This window comes from Phaeodactylum tricornutum, chromosome 3 (genome assembly GCF_000150955.2).
Source record: "Phaeodactylum tricornutum CCAP 1055/1 chromosome 3, complete sequence".
Lineage (NCBI taxonomy): Eukaryota > Bacillariophyta > Bacillariophyceae > Surirellales > Neidiaceae > Phaeodactylum > Phaeodactylum tricornutum.
This window is the reverse complement of record NC_011671.1, coordinates 63,899-85,432: the sequence shown is the minus strand read 5'-3', so window position 1 is coordinate 85,432 and position 21,534 is coordinate 63,899. Positions and strand designations below refer to the sequence as shown.

Genomic DNA, 21,534 nt, shown 5'->3' with positions numbered 1-21,534 from the left:
CAATCTATCTATAAATCCGACCCTCGATTAAGTGGTTTGGTCAACTCCACCCCCTCTGGACTAACTTGGTCGGTGTCCCCGACCACACTCTGCTCTAAATCGTCAGTAGAACCTTCACAATCGCTGGCTTGAAGGTAGAAAAAAGTCGTCGCGGCCACGGCACATCCAATCAATCCAATGGTGCCGAAAATGAGCAATCCTCCCAGGCTTCCCCAAAGCGCCACGGACCCCGAAACGAGAAAGCCGGCAAAAATGGGCCCCAAGCCTTTTGCGACGCTCCCTCCCAAGACGGATAAGCCGTTCATGGTAGCCCGGTGCGAACGAGGCACGGTTCGGTTCATAGTCACGGAAACGCTCGAGAAAAACACGAGCCCAAACACCCGGTAGGCCGCCATGCAAGTGGACAAAAACACCAAGGCGGAAGTGCGGAGATGACCGGTTGGCGCGCCTCGATTCAGCAGTACCGATAAGGGCATTAGGAACATTACGGGTGCACTAAAGCAGCTTCCAAAGCGTATCGATCCGTACAGACCAAAGCGGTTGTAGATGGTCGTGTAAACACTGTACTGAGAGACGGCAAAGAACAATCCACAAAGCGACAAGATCTGGCCAATTTGATATTCAGACAGTCCAAACCCTGCCTGTTTGGAAATACAAAAGAGTGGAAACGATTCATCTACGGTCAGACCGACAAACGAATAGGCCCAATATATGAGTAAGCAAGTGCGTGTTGGTTTGCGGGAGAGCAAGGACAAAATGGTCGCCTTTTCAGGAATGTTTGTCGATAAGGATACAACTTGTTCATTGGACTCTAGTGTTTGGACAGCGTCAAGATCATCCTCGTCGATTGCGTTGTGACAAGAAACTGAAAACCTTGTGTTTCTGCTGCTCAGATCCAAGTCGGATGGGTGCGTTTTGAGGGTCGGTACAAGCTGGTATCGCGTCACATTCAACGGCACTTTTGCATACCCGGCCGACCGTTGGCACCAAGCTCCAATATCGTATAGCAAGAGTCGCGGGTCGCGTCGTTGTCCGAATGGTAAGGTTTCGGGAACAAACATTCGAATTACCAGGACGCCTATCAAACAAAAAATCGCCGCGAGTAGATTCGGTAACAAGAAGGGATGTTTGGCTAACACTGCGTTCCATATTCCCTCGCGCTGTAGCCATTCTACGCCGGGGTACTGTTTGACTGGTTCTGCTAATATTCCCGACAAGGCGGGCGACACGAGAAAGCCCCACCCCCACATGCCAATCACCATTGTCATGGTTTTAGTTTCCAAGGCCTCATTCCCCGCCGATATCTCGGAAACAATCGTCTTAATACTTCCCATGATCCCATTCGCACAACCGAGAGCGAATCTGAGGAACAAGGCACTTCCAAACGTTGGTGACAGTCCAAAGGCGATCGAGAGGATCCCCGAAAGTGCGAAAGACCAATACAGTACCGTGGTACGTCCGTATACGTCGGCCACTTGACCCCAGCCGTACGCCGTCGTCGCCCGACCCCACATGAAACACGAGGCGAGCAATCCAGCGTAGGCACCGGCTGTTTCTTCGTCTACCGATTCGATCAGTTCTACGGCCATGAAACCGGAATACGGAAATACCGAAATCAGTAAGAAACTATGCGTCAACATGCAAAGGCAGAGGGATGCGGTAGACGCAAACATGGTTGTATGAAGAACGACCGGGGAGTCGGTGGTGCGGTTCTGCTGAGGAAGCGAATAGTGTTGCGGGGCGCCAGCATCCATTGCCGGTGCAGCAGCGTCCACGTCTGGGTCGTCCAAAAACCCTTTCGGTTCCTCCGGAACTATCGCTTGAATCTCAACGACTAGGTTTTGCCGCGGCATAGCTTTGACTGGCTTATCTACTGTGCAATTGTTCAAAAGGCGTCTCGTTTTAGAGCAGACTGTGGTGAGGAAAGTAGGCAAGGCATGGGATGAACTGTAAAGCAAACGAAAAAAATGAAGTCTTATTATGTTCATGATCGACGGTCGATGTCCAGGAATGACATATGGGATTGACAGTGAGACGAAAATTAGATATTACAAGCGATAACCCATCGGATGTCTGATGTGACGACTTGTAAAACTATTGACATTTCGAATGCTCGGCATCCTGAACTTCCTCTGACTGTGAGACAAAACGCTCTTTCGACCATACATAGTCCTGTAGCCCCTGTCCCTTTATTCCTATACTTACAGTATTGATTGCAAGGTCCAATTATTCTTATCTCTATGCACTTTACGACACAGACATTCGTTAATCTTTCGGATTGGAGGACCTGGATTGCTTGAGCCAGGTACGCATTTCAGAGGCGTCAAATCTCTCTCTGAAATACTTAGGTCCCACACCATCCGTTGGTAGCCCACACTTACGAATGGCCAGCAGGTTCATGCCCCATTCGATTGAGCAAATGGTGTCATCTCCGGGAAAGATCGACATGTCTCGAGCCCCAATTTGGTGGCGGACCAAGATATGCTGGAGTTGCATAATCTTGGCCGCTGCGGAATGATTGGCGTCCGCGAGTACTCCAGTATTAGCAAGAGGATAGTCGTAGACGTTGGAACCGTTGCGCCAGTAGCTTGTTTCCAGGTCTTCCACAATATACATGCCTCCTGGCGCCACCGAGTCCCATAAATGCACCAACGAATATATCACGTGCTGTGGGACATGCGAGCCATCATCAATAATAATGTGCCAAGGTCCGCGCTCATTCAAGTAGTCCATGGTGGGCTTGGAGGACTGGTCACCAGTATAGAGGGAGACTTTGGTGAGGTTCACAATCTTGTTCTCAATACCGTTGGCGGCGTTCCCATACTTCAATCCCAGAATAATGTCTGGATCCGCAAAGTAGTCTTCCCATAGCTTCAAGGAGTGTCCTTGATTAGCGCCAATTTCGAGTACTTTCACGCCCGGCACATCGCGATACGGTTCGAGCCAGCGCTCGTAATATCGCTCGTAGTGATGCCTATTGTACTTGTCCGATCCCGACGCGATCAATAGAGAGGTAAAGTTGGGTAGCACAGGCAAAGGCACGGAAACTCCGATATCGTTGTACAGAATGGAGTAGTCGAAATTGTTCAACAAACTCATGTAATACGTGTACAGACTCCCAAAAGCTAGCAATGCGCACGTTGTCATCACTAGTCGGATATCCGTTTTCCGAGGATCGGTCCGTTTCGAACGCCAAAGTCTTTCGTGCACCATGAGTCGTTCTTTTCTTACTGCAATGCAAGAGAGGTTTTCGAAGCGATCGATAAGTGCCCTAATCCAACGATGGATGTCGGGAGCAGCAGTACACTTCTTCCTATGGTACACGGCGAATGTTGTTTGTTGCCAAATTCGAGAGGACCGAATACGTGTCAAAATGGCGTATTTCGTTGAGAATGCTAAATGTGTAATTAATTTGGCAGGACTGCAGTGTTCTTTTTTGGGGGGATAATAACAGAAAAGCAATGTAAATGAATATCATTGCTATTAGATTCCGTACACAGTTCTTTGTAGAGGACATCAGAGCGTGGGACCTACAGACTATGGACTGACCGTGAATTGTGTACCTCTGGGGACGTTCACATCCACCAACATGTCTGGGAAACGCCCGCCGGGTACTTTTCGTCTTCTGCAAAGGCCGACGCAGAGTTTTGTCGTTGACTGTGAGAATCGGACATACCATATTCCATTGGAATCGCACTGATCGTGTGCGTGGGTAGATTCATGTCTAACTAGAGGGGGCTTGAGCTGCTCTTCGAGGAGGGAGAATCCTCGTTGGGGAAACGGGACCGGGACTGGCGTTTCTGTAGGGCTAGGGGATATGGGAATGGCGGGGGAACGCTTGTAGTATTGACTGTAAATACGCACACACACACACGACTGCATCGAGTGCCGGGAAAGGGCACAGCGTCACCACTGGACTCTGGAAACTTGTATGGAGCGTGCGAACTCGTGGTGTCAAGGTCAATTGGGGGGGATGGACGTGACAGTGACACCACTTCCTTGGATTGCGTTCTCGCTCCGGCAGCATCCAAGCGCTTTTCGTTGCCGCTGCGGCATCGGGTCCTTGTTTCCCTTTTTTTCGCTCACAGACTGCGGTTTGTGTGCGTCCGAGTACATCCGAGTGTGTGTATGTGTGCACCAAACCAAAACAACCATCACCAATCTAATACCGTTCGTATTTCACCGTAACCTCGTCCAAAAAGGCGCGTCAACCGTAGGATTGCCAGTAAAGCCTTCCACCGTTTCTCCCCAAAGGACTAGCACCGCATGACATCGTTGGCTACGACTACGACGACTCGTCTCCTGATGCGCCACGCTGGGAAGCGTTCCCCGTGGACGCGACGGACTCGGATGGCGGACGTCTCGACCCGTCGCTGGATGGGATCACCCGAGACCCGAGCGTTGTCCAGCGTCAGCGTCACACCCTTGTCGACGCAACCGGACGTGGAACTCTCCGTGCGTCAACGAGAGTACTACACGCAGGGATGGATTGGATCCGACGGACTCACGGCGTTCGAAACGTTGCACGAAATGCAGACCCGATCGTGTCAAGTCTTTGCGGAAAAACGCTTGTTCGGAACCTACAGTGACGCCAGTAAGGCTTACGAATGGATCTCCTTTGCCGAATTTGACCAGGCCGTCAGTGTGTGTCGGGCCGTCTTGCGAGACTTGGGTACGTTGCGTTGTTTAGTATGGGGGTGTGTCTATATGTGTCTACATGTGCGTGTGTATACGTGTATGCGTATCTATATATGTGTGCGTATATTGTTGTTGGAACTCACAGTCAGTCAACTCTACCCCTCTCAATCAATCCAAAACTACTGTCAATCAATCCAAAAACAATGAATCATACATTAAACCTAACGTTACCCTCCCACGATCCCACAGGCGTGCAGGAGCACGACAAGGTCGGTTTGATCAGCAACAACCGCGTCGAATGGGTCACCATTGCCTGCGCCGCGTACTCACTCAACGCCAACGTCGTACCTATGTACGAGGCCCAGCTGCCCTCGGACTGGACCTACATTCTCAACGACTCGGGGGCCAAGGTCGTCTTTTGCGCCACCACCGACATTTACGACGTTGTCCGCTCCCAGGTCCGCATCAACGTGCCCACGCTGCAGGCTAACGTCTGTTTGGACGCCCCGGATGGTGAACCCTTTGCGTACTCGACACTCATGCACCACGCCACGGCCGACGTCGACGGACAATTCGTCAAACTACCCACTCCGGACGATCTCGCCAATCTTATTTACACCTCCGGAACGACGGGTACGTCAATGCAGACCCATACCCGCCTACGACCATGTGACCACACCGTTCCACCCATCACTGTATTCCTCACTTTTCCCTGCTTTCTTTGGTGACACACACACACACAGGCAAACCCAAAGGCGTCGAGTTGACGCACGAAAATTTTTGTAGCAACGTCAAGGCCGGCTGCCGATCTCTCGGCGACGTACGCAAGCTCATTAAGGATGACGACGTCAGCTTGGCCTTTTTGCCCTGGGCACATAGTTACGGACAAACGGCCGAGCTCTGGAGTAGCATGGCTCACGGTTCCAGTATGGGAATATCGCGTGGTGTCAGTCATATTCTAGAAGACTTGCAACTCGTCCAGCCCACCGTGCTCTTTGCCGTCCCGACCTTGTTCAAAAAGATTTACGACGGTGTGCACAACGCCATGGAAGCCGCACCGCCCTTGCGTAAGAAACTCATGAAGGCCGCCCTGTCGTTGGGACGGGAACGGGTCGCCGTAAACGAAGGGACGCGGGATGCACTAGGCTTCATCGAACGGACCAAACTCGGCGTGCTGGACAAACTCGTGTTGGGTAAAATTCGGGCCCGCTTCGGTGGAAAGCTCCGGCACGCCTTCGTGGCGGGTGCCGCCTGTCCGCCCGAAGTCTTGTCCTTTATGGACGACGTGGGCATCCAAGTATGCGAGGGATACGGATTGACGGAAACATCCCCGATCATTACCATTAACACTCCGGAGTATCGCAAAGTGGGTTCGGTGGGGAAAGCCATTGGCGGTGTGACGGTCCACATTGTCGACGAAGAAGGCAAGGAATTACCGATTGGTGAAGAGGGTGAAATATGCTGTACCGGACCCAATATTATGCGCGGATACTACGGGAACGCCGAAGCCACGGCCGAAGTCATTACGACCGCCCCGGATGGCAAAACGCGCATGTTTCATACGGGAGATTTGGGACGTATGGGAGAAGATGGCTTTCTGAAAGTAACGGGTCGACTCAAAGAATTGTACAAACTGGAAAACGGCAAGTACGTTTGTCCTACGCCAATTGAAGAAGGGATTGGTATGAGTCGTTTCATTGCGCAAGTCGTCTTGACCGGAGCCAATCAACCGTTCAATGTCGCCTTGGTAGTGCCGGAATGGCCCGCTATTCGCGCCGAACTGGGTTTGGACGACAGCGTTTCGGACGACGAACTCGCCATGAATGAAAAGGTCCGTGCCTTGGTCGATGCCGACATTAAGATCAAGTGCAAGAATATGAAAAAGTTTGAAGTACCGCAGAACTGGGCCTTTGTTGCACCGTTTACCGCTGCCAACGATATGCTGACCCCTAAAATGAGCATTCGTCGACACAAGGTCATTTCGACATACAATGACATTATCGCCGCCATGTATGATTCGGAATCCATCGAAAAGGAGGAAGTACAGCGCAAAGCAGCCTAGTGGAATACATGTGTACGAAAAAAGAAGCGCAACATAGTTCTAATGAATACAAATGGCATTGAAAACATTTTTGTCTCGAAGCGTTTCGACATCCCGTAAATAAACTTTTTCTGGAAATGTGCGCAGTTGCGTAGTAATTGGCCAGGCCACAACTTTCCGGTTTTCCGGTGAAGCCGATGCCAGTGCTAGATGGTTCACCAGTACAGACGAAAGTCTCGGGCAGTGTGGGCACAACCATGGCGGAACCGTCCGAGGACAACTGTCCAGAGTACGCTGGCTTTCGAGAGGAAGCTCTGTTTTGTGATGTAGACACGTTGATTGTTGAGTATTTCGAAGAGAGTCCTGACATACAAAGTTCCTTGCAGGATGCCACTTCTAGTGAATGCGCATTGTCGAGAGAGGAAAGGCGAAGCCCTGAGTCTGGCAATAATATAAATAGTGAGCCCGCCTTAGCCCGGAGAAATGCGCAGATCCAAGACGTGAACACAGACAAAAACTCCAATGTTTCGATTGGAACACAAGGCAGGCCACACCTTAGGAATTCAATTCCACCGACTCATACTGTGGGACCCTCTCCATTGAGATATCCTCTGGTTCTAGGCCTGGAAGAAGCTCGATTCTCAATTGACACAATCAACAACGGGCAATCAGACCTTCTTACGGGTCATTGCCGTTTGGAGCGCCCTGACCCCAAAATTGTTGCCAGAACCGGTATGGAAGACGAGGGTACCCTTCGTCTGGCTCCACTTATGGCAACAGAACTCCAAAAGGCTGACGACAAGAGAGGTACCTACAAGCTTGGTGTCAAAGAATCATATACGACCACAAGAAATGGTGGTAGCAGTGGGACCTGCTATGTAAATGCCAGCCACCATCAAAAGAATGCGATTCTTCCTTTTAGAGAAAAGGTATTGTCCGTGAGCCAACCTACAAAAGGAAGGGAAGCCAAGAGCAGTGACGGAAATATCAACCAAAAACAAGATTGACTTGATTCAGAAATCCTCACAGTCAAGCGAAGGATACTACGCGAAGCACGTTGAGACGTCTTCAGGGATTTCTGTTCCCCAGCTTCCTTTGCAATTTTTGTCGGAGAAAAGCTGGATAAAAAAAGGTGGCGTTTGGGTCAGCAATGACGATTGTGAGATTGGGATTCCAGACAAGCATACACCGTTTGAATATTTCCGCAGTATGGCACTTTGTGCGGAATACATCATAACTCGAAATGCTTGCGTACGTTGAAGGTTTCACTTGTCAAGCATTTTAAAATTGTAATGTGCCTTTCCATGAAAATTAATGTGAAGGTAGATCTGCTGGACATCGATATTTTCGCCCATCCCTTGGGAGACGGCGGTAGTAGCATACTTCACGTTGGGGATTCTTTACAAGTTTTAATTTGCATTGCATTTACTTTTGATTCTTTGGATCTAACCTTATTCGTCAAATTGGGATTCATCCATCTACCGTCAGACCTGTTGCCCGCCTCTCTCATCTGTTGAATCCAACCGCCTTTACGAACGGTGTTGTCTCCTTCCTACTCTTTTTTGGTGAAGTCACGCGGGCGACCCCGAGAACACGTGAATTCAAAACCAATCGCGTTTAGCTTTTCCATCTGGTGAACGGAAAAATTGGAGCTTGTGCCGCGACGCAAACGCCCCCATTTGCTCCTGAGACTTTTGACCCACTTGGCGAGTTCCTGGTCCTCAAACTGTGGAGGGACCAAAGCGTCCTTGTGGGTCTCGTTGAACGCGGCGAGTTTGCCAAGCATGACATCAAAGTCTCTGTCTATCGTGACGTCTTGACGAGGGGATAACAACTGGATGGCACCAATATCGACAAGCCGAACAAACTGATTTCTGGCAACAAAGCTCTTTTTGAAGGAGCTGTTTGCTCTGTCGTTTTCGTACTGCTTCTGTTGATCTTCTACCCAAGAAACTAGCGTGTCATCCTTGCAATGCGCTGAAAAGTTTTCAAGAGAGTGGTGCAACTCGAAAAGCTCTCTCACTTTGGCAAAATTCGCTTCCCACGCCTCGGAAACAGGGTCGCTCTTGGACGGTTTGCGCGCCGGTGATGAAATCAAAGTTCTCGCTTTCTTTCCTCCAGACGACGATTGACTTTCGGACATGCGCTTTTTCGTCAACGAAGTTTGTGGGTCTTTCACAGAAGTTTTTTGTGATCGCGGCGGCGACACTACTGGTGTACCTGAAGACAGAGTCGCCCCCGTTTCGGTAGAGGAAGGTACCAGCGTCGACTTGGGTACGGCATGCCCCCTTTGATCAGTGGAAACGTCCTTGGGCTTCTTCTCGAGGTCCTCGCCGCCAAAGACGTTCTTCCACAACCAACCAAACATGATCAATACGCTGCCTGCGGTGGAAACGGACAAGGCTGAACTGTATCAGAAGATAAAGACGACACTGATGACTGTGAAGTGGAGGTGCTTTCTATTTCGTGTCAACGAAATTTTCTTTCGGTGTTGCGAATGTCTAAATATTCGTTTTTGAGCGATCATGGTCGGAGACGCAATTTCTTAATAAATAGAAAATGTCGCATAGACAAATTCGAAATTTCAAGGTAGTTCACGATCTTTTCGTAAAATGAAAGAGCAAGCGATGGAGTAACACAACATAGAACTATCATTGGACTCCAGCCGAACCCCCCTCTCCCCCTGCCTCTCGGCATTGGACTATGATGCGATCAACAAAAACCCCTTTCACACACCTGAGAGAGCGGGATACTACGAGGTGAAGCAGTCTACTCTGTCTATAGATACCGTCGTGTCTATTAGCGAAAAAGTTGAAAGTAGCCCAGCCCGGCAAAGGTAGCGATAGCGTAGCCCACGTTTCCAACTAGCACACTGGGAACTTGAAGGGTGGTCCATCCCGACCCTTGCGCCAGGGCGACGGCGGTCGCTGGTCCTCCAATGGCTGCCGACGACGCCACCAGCAACCGCTGGGGTGCCAAAAATGCCAGGCGCTGGCCACCCCATTTGCCTAGGATCGTCAGTAGTGAACCGTGAATGGTGTACAGTAATCCCAAAAAAGCCGTAAGCGGGAGCAGGGAAGCTTTGACGGATTCAGCGACGGCAATTCCCGGTGCCCCTGCGGTTGCAAAGAACAAATAGAGGCCGAGGGTTCCGGCCACGTGCGCCGCCGGTTGGAGCGGCGCCATCCAAGATCGGGGAGCGTTGCTGGCCAGTGCGACCGTCAACAGGGTACACGTCGGCAAGGCGCCGGCCGTTCCACCGATCCGTTCGCCAAGCCAAAGCAAGGCCGCCGCCAAAAATAATACCGTGGATGTGCTCTCGACCGAAATGGATGCGTCGGTAAGGTTTGTCTCACGCTGGCGAATAATACTGTTATCCGTCCATTCGTTTTGATTCTCGTCTCGTTGAGCACGCGTGGCCTCCACATCTGGTCGCCCCAACGCTAGGGCTGACGTGACTGGAAAGTATACAAGCGCAAAGATGTTGTCGACGCAAAGCCCAGCCGCAACAGCCGTCGGACTGGCCCCCAATGATCGGCAAACTAAATGGTATTCGGAACTACGTTTGAGCAAGAGTAGGCTACATGCAAGAGCCGGTAGCGTAATTCATCGTCCGAGTACTTACCTGCCACTGGGACGATACAACGGACAGGGGAAACCAAGCAAAAACAAATGGTGCGTGAGAGATCAAAGCATCGTTGGTAACGTTGGGCATTTCTCATTTTGAGGGTTTCGTTCGATCGTGTAGGTACCGTAGAATCCACCACCCACCGCGTGACAAAAATACAGTAGTCACTACCCCTCTTGCACTAACGTTACAATCGTGATCACGTACCGTAATTGATTCCACCTCCAACGTTCTTGGCCATGAGAGCGGCCGCAATCACCAAACCGTCCCTCCCGAGGGCCTTGGTAAGAGCCGTGCCGGTGAGTTTCCATCCCACGATACAGGCCAGGACGGTGGCCGTGGCGGCAGTAAGGAATGAAAGTAGGAGGGGCCCACAACGGGCCGTGGCGTTGCGGAGGTCGGCACCGAGTAGAATGAGCGGCGTGGCCAGTTGGAGGGATAGAATCTGCAATGAACGAGCGGCTTCACTGCCACCGGGCGCGAGGACCCCGACGGTCGCCAAGAGAAAGACGGAGGCCATGGCGGTGACAGGGGCACCGAGTAGTTTCCCGACGGCTGTATTCCGGCCTAGCCAAGGCGATGCGGCGGCGGTCCCCGTGAAGACGGCCCAATTGCCCCACTGATCCGTGGCGGGAATGAGAGGCAGAGTGACCGACAGCGCGGTGGACGCTGATCGAGATGCAGTTGCACCAATGGGGACGATACGACAGGAGGGCGCGGTAGAACGGCATTGATTGTCGTTGCAACGTGGACGAATAGGATGCGGTGCCGATCGAAAGCTCTGTGACTGAGGAAGCCATTTCTACATATGGTCGGCAGAATTGACCTGAACGACATAGGCTACTCCAATCGCGGACCGGTTCGAGCTCGATCCAATACAGTCCGGAAGATTGTCACCCGATCGGCACTTGCAATCGAGGTCCGCCCTGTACAAACTTTTCGCTGTCGCTGCAAAAAGACGTCCGCTTTTATCGCAAGAGTCGTAGTTGTTTGTACCGCACCTGACATTCCACAACGGTTTCCTCCCCGAGGCGTCAACCACATCCACCGTCGTTGCAAGTATGACGCGATTTGGCCGTCGCAAGAGCTTCGGTATTGCGTCGTCATTGACATCGTCGGCTTGGTCTTTCAAAACGGCAACCTTTCTTTTAATGTGCTTGGCCGTGTGTGTCGCGACGCTCCTCGCGTTCAGTCAAGAACGTCTCTGGATCAGTCTTCTCCACAATCCATCGGAATCGTTCGATCCCATTGTCTGGCCGCATCGACCCGCCTACGTGCCGACGTCCAAACCCTCCGACAAAGCCTACCGTCCAGCATCGGCGGAAACCTACATTCTCCAGCACTCGCAGCGGCTCGGCTACGATACATCACACGGACAGAGTGCAGCGGGTTGTACAATATGGAACGATCCCTCCGAATCGACAATCTACAAATCGTTGCACGCGTGGAAAAAGGAAGTCCGGGATTACGCGGCGCGTGTACAGAACTTTACGTCCGCCGTCCCGGACGTTCGTCAGATCGTGGAGGATGATCCTACCGTGTGCGATACACTGCAACTACATCCCGACGGTTGGTCCGGATTGTTCCCTAGCGGACAGCTCTCCGAGACTACCCGTATGGGAATGGTAGAACCCCTGTTCGCACCGATGCGCCATCCCGGTATTTGTGAGGACCCCACAAACAAGGATCAACCCCGGATGCTCTCCCTGGATTACATGGTGCACGATTTTGCCGCCATTTGCCGGACCCTCACACGCACATCCCGTACCGTTTTGATTGATATGGGCGCGAGTTTGGACTTTCACGGACACCACGCTAGTCCTGCCGTTTACTTGACCAACATGTATCACCGCTTTGGTATGCCCTTTGATCACATTTATTCCTACGAGGTCAAACCTACCGTGCCGGACAAGGTCTTTCGGCTCGTACCCAACGCACTCCAAGCCGCCTACCACTGGATCAACGTTCCGGTCGACCCGGACCCCGACAGTCCGCGCAACCCCTTTCGCATGCTTCTCGAAAATTTTGAGCCCAACGATTTTGTCGTTGTCAAGCTGGACATTGACACGCCTAGTGTTGAATGGCCCCTCGTGCAACAGTTGCTTCACGATGAAACTCTCCAGACTCTGGTGGATCAGTTTTATTTCGAACACCATGTACACTTGCTCGAGCTCAATCGCTCCTGGAAACGTCGCGGGATGGGTGGATCCGTCCAAGATTCCCTCCAGCTTTTTCACGCACTACGCTCACATGGCGTCGCGGCACACTTTTGGGTTTAGCGACAAATTTCCTCGAATTTCACACCCGTTGTCCCCACCCGCGCTGGGAACGGAAATTCAAGCTGTACCAATACACAAAAATTAATAAGCTATCTTTCGAGATCAAGGGAAACATCTCGGTACGGTTTGGGCATTGTAGGCCTATTTTTACTCAGCAGCGAGTGTTATATTAGAGGCTACGGGTACCGGCAGCATTTTGCAAGAAATGCAAGGACTTGGTGTAGCCCGGCGTTGTCCAAAAGTAGAAAAAGAAGAAATCTCAAACTCCAACAACTCCTCCGTATGGGCATATGTCCGTCAAGTCGGCTTTGTTGTCACTGTCGTCGTGCGCGTCACGGTTGTCTTTTGTGTCATGCCCACAATGTGAGCTACTCGACTGATGCTGGTTGCGCCGTTGCGAGTCTGAACAAGAATCATGTTTGCCCTCCTCTATACCCCTCCTCTGCTCCTCTTTTTGCATTCTTTGCCGCGCTCGGCGTCGTGCCATCTTGGACTTGGCTGCGGACGTGTATTTGGTATGCAGGCAGTCCCGAATGTAAGCACCGACTTTTTCCCGGGCCACGGCATCGCTCATTTCCCACCATCTACCGCCGTCGAACTTGACGAACCCGCCTCCGGCTGATCGAATTGTGTCGATAATGTCCGATACCATGATTGATCTGACCAACTTGGAGTTGGCTGCCGTGTATCGTTCAAGGAACATACTGACAGTCACACGAAATCGGCGATTGCCGATGGAACCGAAACAGTTCTTGCCTCTCCCACAAAGGACGGAATAATGATTGGGAGTGAAAGATGGCGACAGTGGCGTTCTATCATAGTAGTCACTTGCTATTTCCTGCCTTGGAGATGCCATACCGAATAGAGCAAACCTGCCTATTCGGATCGTTGCCTGCGATGGTGTACCTGTATTTGGCAGCCAATCTCTGCCAAAGCAAGACGTACCAGAGGATTTGTTGTGCTTGCGGAGAGCTGCCGTAAATTAGTCTTCGAGCCAAGACGAACGTGAAAGAGAAGGTCGTTCGTTGTCGCCATCGCCGGGACGACCGATGAGTAGACAGGAGAAAGTGACCGAAAAATGCAACGGACGTGATACCGGTGAATTTCATTGCTTGAAGCATCATCACGGTAGCCTCACCTGGTCAAACGAAAGCATTAGGCAATGATAACATATGAATGGTGAATCGGGACAGAGCAAAAAACTGCCGTTTCGGATATTCCCGAACTTCGAGGAACCTCGTGCATAGTCTCAGTTTTGACCCAGATAATCCCTCTTTGATTGTGACGAATACCAAGTCACAATCAAGTATATCTATGAGTGCGGAAGAAGGGTTCTCTGCTGAAAGCGAAACTTTCGTAGAGTGTCTTTAGGATAAGAACAGAATCCTGCTAACTGTCAATTTGAATGGGACACTGGTGATGCGAAATAGAAGAAGCTCTCCCACTGACAGACTGACTGGCCATAGACTTTCTCAGTTTGCTGGTAACAGTAATTATATAAGTGTAGACCCTTCCACATTAAGTGTAAAAAAGGAAAATAGTAACTTGACAGTGAGAATGCACTTATGTTCCATTCCCGTTTTCTAGATCCGCCGTGCTGTGCTCTGTATTTTCGGAAAGAAAGACTGCACAGACTCTCTTCGATAGGCCCTGGAAAAGGACGCCCACCTAAAATCAAAAGCTTGTCATTGATTGACTGGGGGGAGGGGAATTCCCACAGTACGGTTTCCCCAACGATGGGATGCCTAAGCGCAAATTTTCTAGATCCGCCGTGCTGTGCTCTGTATTTTCGGAAAGAAAGACTGCACAGACTCTCTTCGATAGGCCCTGGAAAAGGACGCCCACCTAAAATCAAAAGCTTGTCATTGATTGACTGGGGGGAGGGGAATTCCCACAGTACGGTTTCCCGAACGATGGGATGCCTAAGCGCAAATCCACACGACGAAGTCTCGTACTTTCCGAGTCGAAGTAGATGTCAACCGCACAGAGTAGAGTGGCATGGTGAAATCGTCCTTTTCCTTGGTCGAGGCTGCCGTTTGCTGCACCCTTACTGCCTTGGTGACGTATACGTACTGCTACCACTATTGCTGGCTCCCACGTGACCACAATCGCCCCCATCACGAGACTCGTCACAAAGACGACAATCGGACTCGATCTGCCAGTGCACGAGACGCCTCTCCGCACGATGAGACTTTGTCCACCGCTCATCCAGCGCAGACGGATGCCACGCAGGAGTCCGCCAGTATTTGGTCGGTTCGACCCGTAGGGACGGTACGTTCGATTTACCGTCTCTGTGTCGGGACGCCGCGCCAAGGACTGCTGGCACCACAGGCCCGGGGAAAGATCGAAGTCACCTTGCCGGAAGCCCATCACGTGGTGGATGGCCTCGAGGCTTACTCGCACGTCTGGATTATCTTTATGTTTCATCTCAACACGCGTCCGAGTCACCGAAGGAAGCAACCGACCAAAATATCTCCACCCGCCTTGGGTGGGCGTGGTAAGGTCGGAGTTTGGGCCACGCGCTCCCCACATCGACCCAATCCGATTGGTATCACTCTGGTGAGACTAGATCGGGTAGAGACCGCCCCCAAATACGTTTCCGGCCAAAAAACAGTACACGTCACTTCCTTGCATGTGTCAGGGTTGGATCTAGTCGACGGCACACCCGTGCTCGACGTGAAACCCTACGTTCCAACCTACGATGCGCCGGGACAGATTGAATCCAATAATACTGTTTCGGACCACCCACTGTCAGTAAAATTACCGCCCTGGGTCTCACAAGGTCTTGTTACTCGAAGACCCGTGGAAATTATTGACGCTGCCAGTTCGGAACTGCTGCAGATTTTATTCGACAATCCAAATGCGCTCGAGTTTTATCGGGGAAAAGACGCTTACCGAGACTTTCTCGAATGCGTACAGCAGGTGTTGGCCATGGACGTACGTAGTACATACCAAACGGCGAAAAGCCGGCAAGGCAAGTTCCATGCCGAACGTGCGGTTCGTGTGGCGGGGACACGGTTGTCGAATACCGAGTCTGGCTGTACTCAGCAATTGGACAACGTTTTGATTCACTACACCGTCCACGAGAGAAATGTTGACGAGCGACAAAGGCCGGAGTCGCAAGGCAGTGGTGCCGAAGATTGCATCATTGTCTCCTCCATTCGTTTACTCTAGCGATTCTTTCTTTTCTTTTGAGGAAGACCGTGATTGCACACGAAACGGTTCCGGATTTAAACCAAGGTGTGAATGTATTGTAGCCGCATTCACGCCGCTCAAACTGTCCCCGTCTTTGCCTCAATGCTTACACAGGCTGGCAGATTGCTTCGGAGGAGCCATCATTTTATCTCCAAAAAATCTATAGGATTGAGCTTGAGATCAGAATCGATTACAAGCAAGCTCAAACCTGGAACACAAAGCGATTCACAGTCAGCATTTGCACAACTTACCATGAATTTCTCCTTAGGACATGGTCTAAAGTAGGTTCTACTTTATCTGGTCACCGGTATTTCCAATTTTTCTACTTATTGTTAGCTGGAATGTCCGGAATATCCGGGTTTGTTTATCTTTTTCTATATGCATTGATTAGGGCTCAAGTTTACAGGATTACTCTAGCGTTTTTAAATGAAGTCTATGGTGAGGCGGCCGGCTCGGCCAGGTTGTGAGCGACATATTTTTATGTCCTAAAATCTTCTGAAGAAGAATTCATTCTTCTGAAGAAGAATCAAATCTTCTGAAGAAGAATTCAATCTTCTGAAGAAGAATTCAATCTTCTGAAGAAGAATCAAATCTTCTGAAGAAGAATTATTCTTCTTCAGAAGAATTGAAATCCTTAACTTTTAGATGTCCTTATTTTGAGAAGCCAACCCTACCCCGACTAAATGGTTTCATGTTCTCCATGTAATTCCGTTCGGAAAAATTATTTAAAATTGCCTGCAACAAGGCGCTTCTGGAGGCGTATGATCACGAATGGCTTCGTTGTCATGAAATATAAGGTGCCAGAGTATGGTGATCCTTTTTGTATCACCTCAAAGGTCAGACTGACTGTGAACGGACTGAAAATATTGGACTGTGTGTCCGTTGGTTGAAGGCGGAGCCAGTCAACGTCAACACAACAGTCATTCAAACTGACACGACCCAAGATGCCTCGATCGATTGTCCAGCCACACCGATGGATCCTCGTAGGCGACGCCGACCGTCATGGAGACCGCTTTGGCAACAACGAAAATACAAGAGCCTAAACGCTGCGGCTGCGGGAGTTTGACGGTGCTTTGTTGGGACTGGTTGGCTATGCCAGACGCATCGGCGCGCGAGTCGCACGAGTATGTTATGCGATCTGGACAAAGATTAACGATTCCCGTCTAGCGTGACGGTTTGCAAGAGCCGATCCTACCAATCAATTTATCTCGCACGAAACACAGCAATAATTAACCGCTCTAGCTAGCCTTTGCAAAGAAGCACGCGCAAGGTTTTTCACCATAACGCCAGCAGTTTTCTTGACTGAGATTTTTTTCACGCTCACTGACTGTGAAGTGAAACGGATCTTACGGTATCTGTTTTGACAGAGAAATTATCTTCTTCGATTAGGGCTAAGAAGATTGAAATCTTCTGAAGAAGATTTGATTCTTCTGAAGAAGATTTGAATCTTCTGAAGAAGATTTCAATCTTCTGAAGAAGAATCCAATCTTCTTCAGAAGAATCCAATCTTCTTCAGAAGAATTCAATCTTCTGAAGAAGAATTTGGTTTTTTCTGAAGCTGGCTCGCGCTCGGACATGTCTTACTTTTTCCCAGCTCATATGAGATAAAAAATGCAGAGGTTAAGAGGCTGAGGAGTTGTTTGAAGCGGAGAAAAAAATTCTATGATTTATTTCCACGCAGGAAACCCGGATGTTCCGGACATTCCTGGTGGTCACTCCAAAGATAACCTACCCTATCAACTGTAACCCTAACGTCGACGATTTCGTGCTGTTTATAGGCTTCAGGAAATTTATCAATTTTCCAATGACTACTAAAAGTTTGAAAATAATATATAGAGGCAACAGCAATGCAATCGGCTGAGAGTCACAGTTTTAGAGAGTTGGAACAGGAACCGGTGTGCTTTTACTGTGAGTACTTTCTGTGAACGAAACTGAGCGTGGGTAGGACATCCATTTTGAATTTCAGGATGATTTAAAGGAAAATACCTTCAAGTTGTATATCGATTAGTGTCGTAGATCTGTCTATGAAATGCTTCTGGGAAAAACATCTAAGCCCTCCTGAAGAGAGAGTCACTTGGGACTACTAGTCGCTCACAAAGACAGTCATCTGCTCAGATGGTATCCTGGGACGGCGCTTACGGACCTCGACTAAGCTATCCGAAGGTCGGTTACCCTGCAACCAATTCATTGTGTGTATGGTGGCTTACTGATCTTCTATCTTTACCTGAGCTTACCCAGCAGAAGTTGTTATTGCAGATGATATGAAATCCTCTTATAAACTTTTAGCAGTTTTGCTGGTACAGGGAACCGTGTGTCGTTCGCTGTTGCTGCCTGAAGAAAACGCCGACTCGCGAACGCTACGCGGTGGAGATCTCGGTATATTCAGCGACGCTCACCCATCCGATCTAGAGGTGGTCACTTGCCGAGTGACGGTAATCGACACGTTCTATTCGCTGGCTGACGGGAAAGGGAAAAGCAAGGAACAGATTGCGTGTATACCTTTGTCGGATGGTCTAGAATCTGACGATATTCTAGAGCTCGATCTGCCACTTCATATTGTATCACGGTACCGAAGTGCCCTTGACCTATCGGAGCTCTATTTGTCACTTCCCGGGGCAGCTCTAACTGACGATGCAGTCCTGCTGACGAATGTGACCGAATATCTTGTGATTGATCCGCCATCCGGGCATCGGAGAAGAACCTTAGGACCGGGGAACCCCGAGGTCGGCTTTCGTAGTCTCGCCATCATACGTATTTCCACACTAGACTCGGAGCCAACTTTTACGGCTAAGGAGCTAGAGGAGGGAATCTTTGGAGACGGAGTCACCATGCGCACACAGTACCAGGCGTGTTCGTTCAATCAGCTTCACTGGTACCCTGCCGATTCTGGAGTGGTCGAAGTGCGCATGCCCAACCGTGTCGCAGATTTTGCATCGTCTGGGGCTCTTGTTACCGCAGCCCAAAAGCAGCTGAAGGCTGAACTAGGGCTGGCCGCAGTTTCAGACTTGGCGGAAAAGATTTTTGTTTGTGTGCCCCCTGGAACAGGAAACTGGGCTGCCAGTGCTGGTGTTGGCCACTGGAGGGCCCAGTTCAATAATGACTGGTGCCTCAGTCTCACGGCCACAATGCACGAAATGGGTCATCTCTTTGGCTTGAGTCATTCCAATGAAAACGGTCAGACTTATTCCGATCAAACTGGCTACATGGGGTTTGGATATACAAATCCTGTTTGGCCACGGAAGTGCTTCAATGGTCATAAGAATTGGCAACTCGGATTCTACAGTTCCCGGCATCTGACGTTGTATCCAACTCGACATGAGCCTCAAATAGTAAAAGTGGCCACGTTCGTCGATTTTGACAAAGCAGATCGTGATGAGCCAGTCGTAGTCAACATTGGTGACCAGTATTACTTACAATACAATCGAGCCAAGGGCTTTAACATTGACACTGAGGAAAAGCAAGACATGCTTACGATTACCGAGGATTCTGTCGGTGGATCAGAAAATCGCGGGGGATTGAGGGTTGGCGATCGATTTGAAGGCAAAAACTTTGAGAGTACAGGCCAGCCGTTGATTGTGGAGGTGTGCGGAAAATTTGACGCAAACGACAGTAAGAGTCCAGACTATATGGTGGTTAGTGTGGGGTTACAAATATCGATTTGTGGGGAGACCTCTACATCTGTCCCTACTCAGCGCCCCACACGTCCACCTTCTAAGCCACCAACCTTGCGCCCGACAAAAAAACCTACAGAGGCGCCTACGCATCTGCCGACGGAGCCGACGAAAGCACCGACACATCGACCTACTAACAGACCTTCAAGGTTTCCCACCCTACCCCCCACACGAAGTCCAACAAGGGTACCCACAGCTCCTCCTAGCGAACTGCCTACTCGTGCACCTACATACCGACCAACACAAAAGCCAACCGAAACTCCAACGCGCAAACCCACCGAGGCTCCATCACGGTCACCGACACTTAACCCCACACCGGAACCGACACTTCCACCAACCAAATTGCGGACACTGACGCCTACTCGCAATCCAACACGCCAGCCCACGGAGTTGCCTACTTGGCCGCCGACAAATACTCCTACCAACGGGACCATAGAAAAAACTACCCCAACTCCATCGGAAGCTCCAGTATTCCTCCAAGATTCGCCTTTGGCAGCCCCTGCAGCAGCGCTCGCAGAAATGCTGACTACAAGTGATCCGGCATTGCCTACATCCCCTTTCCCGCCGCAAATGAATCCTCCACCACCCGGAAATCAATCTTCAACGTCAGCTTTGTGGGAAACACCCAGTTCAACACCCTTACTTGCACCGTCGAGTCTGGAAACGATGCAGCCTACTGCTTTTTCGTCTTCTAATTATCCCCCACATCCTACGAACTTCTTTCCACTGTCACTTTGGCCTGCAGACTCTCCTCAAAATCTACCATCTATTTCTTCGGTGCTACCTCCCCTATACGGGGTTGTCAGTAGTCCAGCGTCGGTTCCTTCAGGGGACGCCAGTGCTGCGTTATATCAGGTACATGAGACATACAATTCGCCGACAGTTCGGCCGCAAGAGTCGCCTCCCTTGGGGTTAGGCTTGTTTGGTGTGATATCACCAGAGACACTGTATCCCACTTCAGAATATCCCTCCCTCCAGCATTCCATCTTTCCAAATTCTCAAAAAACAGTGTTTCCAAGCACTGAACATTCCAATACTGGTGAATCAGAAAGGGCCCCCATACCAGTAGCTGTACCAACGTCACATTTTCCTGACCAGCCAATAAGCCGACAAATCGAAAATCCTGTGCTGATCCCCAGCCGTCAGCCGACAAGAGTCCAAACAAATTTTGAGGTGCTTGAACCAACTGACACGGTAAGTTGTGTTGATTATCAAGCTCCTCTGAGTCATTGTGGTGTTTGATTGACACTCGGCATTTTTGTCAGGTTGTTGACGATGAGTTTGCCTTTGGGGTCGATCAAGCAATTGGTGATGTTCCTGAAACACCAAACACCACTTTTTTCGGATTTGGGGAAAGCCAAAACAATTTTGGAGACGACACGTTAGCCTCGACTAATGCGTCCGCCTTTGGAGTCGGCCAAGGTGTTGTACAATATGAAGGACTTACAACAAATCCTACGGTAACTGATGTTTTTGAGCCAACTCTGTCACCTTCCATCGGTCGAGCAGCCAGCTTTCATGCAAGTGTTTTCGATCGTATGCCCACGACAGGCACTGCTGCCCCAAATGAGTATACAACGCTACAGCCTACAGAGCTAGTGGAGCCGACACTTGCACCAAGAAATCACCACGAAGGCACTAGTATTGACAAACACACGGTGACTCACCAAGCAATTCCGACCTCAGTTCCAAGTTTGGCACCATCAGGACCTTCTAAAAGAACTCCTGTTATGTTCTCAAACGACTCCTTCTCACCGAATCCGCCGCGAGCTACGCATGATGGCCCAATGCGCACTAACAGCATTTTTGATCGACCATCGGGGCTGACAAATACAGACACGGTGTCAATGAACTCAAACCTATATCCATCCACGTCACCATCGCTTGGAATAGACGACACTGCCTCTAACACTGCACGCCCTCCCATTGCAACAACAACAGAGCCCCAATCCGCTTCCGAACCAAAAAGTGAAATTGGAGGTTCAGCAACAACAGTGTCGGAAACAGAATTTTCCACAGATCCAAATCTTGGGCAAGCAGTGGGAATTGCCGAGGAACCGGTTCGAGTGCGACCTCGTAATC

General features: G+C 50.3%; 8 protein-coding genes across 8 annotated transcripts; 4 read left to right on the top strand and 4 right to left on the bottom strand.

The window, feature by feature from the left end:
• Positions 1 to 60: 60 nt before the first annotated feature.
• PHATR_33116 (predicted protein) lies at positions 61 to 4,116 on the bottom strand (the record flags this gene model as incomplete). Its single annotated transcript, XM_002185959.1, is given in 7 exon segments — positions 61 to 89; positions 113 to 1,947; positions 2,206 to 2,287; positions 2,382 to 3,230; positions 3,590 to 3,657; positions 3,677 to 3,850; positions 3,980 to 4,116. 7 exon segments carry the CDS (start codon positions 4,114 to 4,116, stop codon positions 61 to 63), a joined length of 3,174 nt encoding a protein of 1,057 aa, XP_002185995.1.
• ACS3 (long chain acyl-CoA synthetase) lies at positions 4,096 to 7,508 on the top strand. Its single transcript, XM_002186239.1, has 3 exons — positions 4,096 to 4,672; positions 4,888 to 5,271; positions 5,382 to 7,508. Exons 1-3 carry the CDS (start codon positions 4,267 to 4,269, stop codon positions 6,698 to 6,700), a joined length of 2,109 nt encoding a protein of 702 aa, XP_002186275.1. The 5' UTR covers positions 4,096 to 4,266; the 3' UTR covers positions 6,701 to 7,508.
• Positions 7,509 to 7,565: 57 nt separating this feature from the next.
• Positions 7,566 to 9,110, bottom strand: PHATR_43808 (predicted protein). The gene has a single exon (XM_002185958.1). It carries the CDS (start codon positions 9,045 to 9,047, stop codon positions 8,232 to 8,234), a length of 816 nt encoding a protein of 271 aa, XP_002185994.1. The 5' UTR covers positions 9,048 to 9,110; the 3' UTR covers positions 7,566 to 8,231.
• A 368-nt stretch (positions 9,111 to 9,478) lies between these two features.
• PHATR_43807 (predicted protein) lies at positions 9,479 to 11,106 on the bottom strand (the record flags this gene model as incomplete). Its single annotated transcript, XM_002185957.1, has 4 exons — positions 11,008 to 11,106; positions 10,515 to 10,976; positions 10,305 to 10,310; positions 9,479 to 10,221 (listed from the first exon to the last, which is right to left on the bottom strand). Exons 1-4 carry the CDS (start codon positions 11,036 to 11,038, stop codon positions 9,479 to 9,481), a joined length of 1,242 nt encoding a protein of 413 aa, XP_002185993.1. The 5' UTR covers positions 11,039 to 11,106.
• Positions 11,107 to 11,368: 262 nt separating this feature from the next.
• PHATR_33111 (predicted protein) lies at positions 11,369 to 12,586 on the top strand (the record flags this gene model as incomplete). Its single annotated transcript, XM_002186238.1, has 1 exon — positions 11,369 to 12,586. The coding sequence occupies one exon, from the start codon at positions 11,369 to 11,371 to the stop codon at positions 12,584 to 12,586; it is 1,218 nt and encodes a 405-aa protein (XP_002186274.1).
• A 259-nt stretch (positions 12,587 to 12,845) lies between these two features.
• PHATR_33110 (predicted protein) lies at positions 12,846 to 13,289 on the bottom strand (the record flags this gene model as incomplete). Its single annotated transcript, XM_002185956.1, has 1 exon — positions 12,846 to 13,289. The coding sequence occupies one exon, from the start codon at positions 13,287 to 13,289 to the stop codon at positions 12,846 to 12,848; it is 444 nt and encodes a 147-aa protein (XP_002185992.1).
• Positions 13,290 to 14,848: 1,559 nt separating this feature from the next.
• PHATR_10437 (predicted protein) lies at positions 14,849 to 15,274 on the top strand (the record flags this gene model as incomplete). The annotated part of the gene is made up of 1 exon (XM_002186237.1): positions 14,849 to 15,274. A coding segment is annotated over one exon (426 nt), but the record flags the coding sequence as incomplete, so codon positions are not given.
• Positions 15,275 to 19,485: 4,211 nt separating this feature from the next.
• PHATR_8543 (predicted protein) lies at positions 19,486 to 19,692 on the top strand (the record flags this gene model as incomplete). The annotated part of the gene is made up of 1 exon (XM_002186236.1): positions 19,486 to 19,692. A coding segment is annotated over one exon (207 nt), but the record flags the coding sequence as incomplete, so codon positions are not given.
• Between the last annotated feature and the right edge of the window lie 1,842 nt (positions 19,693 to 21,534).